Source organism: Bufo gargarizans, chromosome 8 (genome assembly GCF_014858855.1).
Source record: "Bufo gargarizans isolate SCDJY-AF-19 chromosome 8, ASM1485885v1, whole genome shotgun sequence".
Classification (NCBI taxonomy): domain Eukaryota; kingdom Metazoa; phylum Chordata; class Amphibia; order Anura; family Bufonidae; genus Bufo; species Bufo gargarizans.
In genome coordinates, this window is record NC_058087.1 from 30,323,829 (window position 1) to 30,325,761 (window position 1,933).

General features: G+C 56.4%; 1 protein-coding gene across 1 annotated transcript; it reads right to left on the reverse strand.

Moving 5' to 3' along the window:
* Window positions 1–375: 375 nt before the first annotated feature.
* On the reverse strand, window positions 376–1,332 carry CDK5R2 (cyclin dependent kinase 5 regulatory subunit 2). The gene has a single exon (XM_044305043.1). The coding sequence runs from the start codon at window positions 1,330–1,332 to the stop codon at window positions 376–378; it is 957 nt and encodes a 318-aa protein (XP_044160978.1).
* Between the last annotated feature and the right edge of the window lie 601 nt (window positions 1,333–1,933).

A 1,933-nucleotide genomic window follows, 5' to 3' on the forward strand; every position in this document is an offset into this window, starting at 1 on the left:
AGGACTGCTAAGCCTGCAGATGGGTCTGGTGATCTAGAGGGCGACCTTCAGGCCATGGACTTATAGAAGCAAACTAAAACAAAATAAAAATAAATAAATAAAAACCTGCAACAATTAGACGTTTCCTTTAACCCTTTTGCTACCAACTAACGGCTGCAATACACAGCAGTCCCTTCCAGCAGATGAATGAGGCAATGTTCCTCAACACTTGGTATCTTGACAGCAATGACCCCCAGGTAGATTCCAGTCCGATTTCCTTCCAGCAGCCTTGTCAACTGGACTCAAACCCCAGTCCTCAAGTTGATCATGGACAATTTGTTGGTTATACCTAGATTTGTCCTCACCCAACCCTACCCTTCGCCCATACCTCCGACCCTAACGGTCCAGATTTATAGTCCAGTGGCCGTTGGGTTCTCTGGTGTCTCCTTCGTTCTTCAGATCCTGGAAGACCTGTGTAAAAAAGTGGGGGTCAGAGTTGATCTGCAGCATTTTGGCACTCATACGGTCAATGATGCTCAGGCAGCGCTGCCAGAAGACCTCTTTATCGGTCTCCACCAGGAAGGGCTTGAGGGGGTAAGAAATCTCATTGCCCATGTAGGAATAAGCCAAGTAGAGGCAAGTGAGGAAGGAGGCTTGCAGCTCGTACTCGGTGGACAGTTCATCTCCAATGGCCTCTCTACAGAGAAGGTAGACAAACACCAGGTTGGCCGGGGTGATGAAGCCTTGGTCTTGCCAACCTTGAAGGAGCAATGAGCGGTCAACGTTACGGAACCACATGGTGGGTTCTCCGGGGCTCAGCTCCTTCAGTTTATAGCACCGACGACAAACAAATTCTCCGAGACATCTGAGGAGTTCCCCTGTGGACGCCTGGACTATGACCCGACGCGGCGAGCACAGGGACCGACCGCTTGCCTGCTTCTGCACCGCCACCAGCTGCTGTTGCTGGATCTTCTGGCCTTCGGTGGGCACAGTAGGGACAGGGACAGCTTTGGGTTCCCTCCGACCGGGACTGACCTGAGATTTACGCAGGTTCTCATGATTGAGTTGCTCCACCAGGTTGTTGTTGGGCAGCAGCGGGCCATTGATGGGTCCGGGGTTGGGGTTAATTTTCTTGGCGCTCTTCTTCTTGGCGGAAGCTGCCACCAGCCTCTTCCAAGTGAGCGCAGAGATGAGCACCGAATGTCTCTTTAGGCTCTTCTCAGGTTTGCTGCCTCCATTTTTGCTATTAGGAATGGCCAGATAGCCACCACCTACGCCAGGGGGCTCTGGCTTCTTATCATCCAAAGGTCCAGCTTTGCCAGGGGCAGGTGACAGGGACAGGACTGTGCCCATGATCAAGGCTTCCTTGCAGGCACCTGTTCAGACTGGGGAAGGAGGGTGCAGAGTCCAGGAGGAGCCTACCTGCTGCAGGGGCAATGCAGAGCAGCCAGGGTGGATCCCTCGCTCGGGAGGTGGATGAGCCGGGGGATCCCTGGATGTGCAGTGGATTCCAGCAGGGACGCAGCCGGTCCTCACGGTCCCGGGGGGCGGCGTGGTCCTGACGGCCGGGGATGTGCGCTCTGACAGCCGCTCCTCCCGCTCCCCAGCGCGCTCTGCAGCATCCAGCGCCGGAGACCAGAGCTCCGACACCTGGGGAGGGAGCAGCGGCCGCCGCCGGCCAATCAGGAGCGAGCCTCGGCGTGAGTGGCAAGCGGCTCGGCCAATCACAGCGGGGCTGAGGGGAGCTCGCGTGTGGGCTGATGGATGCAGGTTTGCGGGTGGGTGTGGGACTGCGGGCGGAGGCTCAGGTCATTATCGCCGGCAGGCAGGTAGGTAGCCCCCGCACGGAAGGTCTTCATGCCATAGACGTCACTTTATAGAGCGCGGCGCGCTATGACGTCATAATAATGAAGCGCTCTGCACATGACGTCATCAGTTCTGGCAGAGGAATCAG

Bases quoted from the DNA above. Each gene is read 5' to 3' on its own strand.
- CDK5R2 (XM_044305043.1), bottom strand. From the start codon at position 1,332: ATGGGCACAGTCCTGTCCCTGTCACCTGCCCCTGGCAAAGCTGGACCT.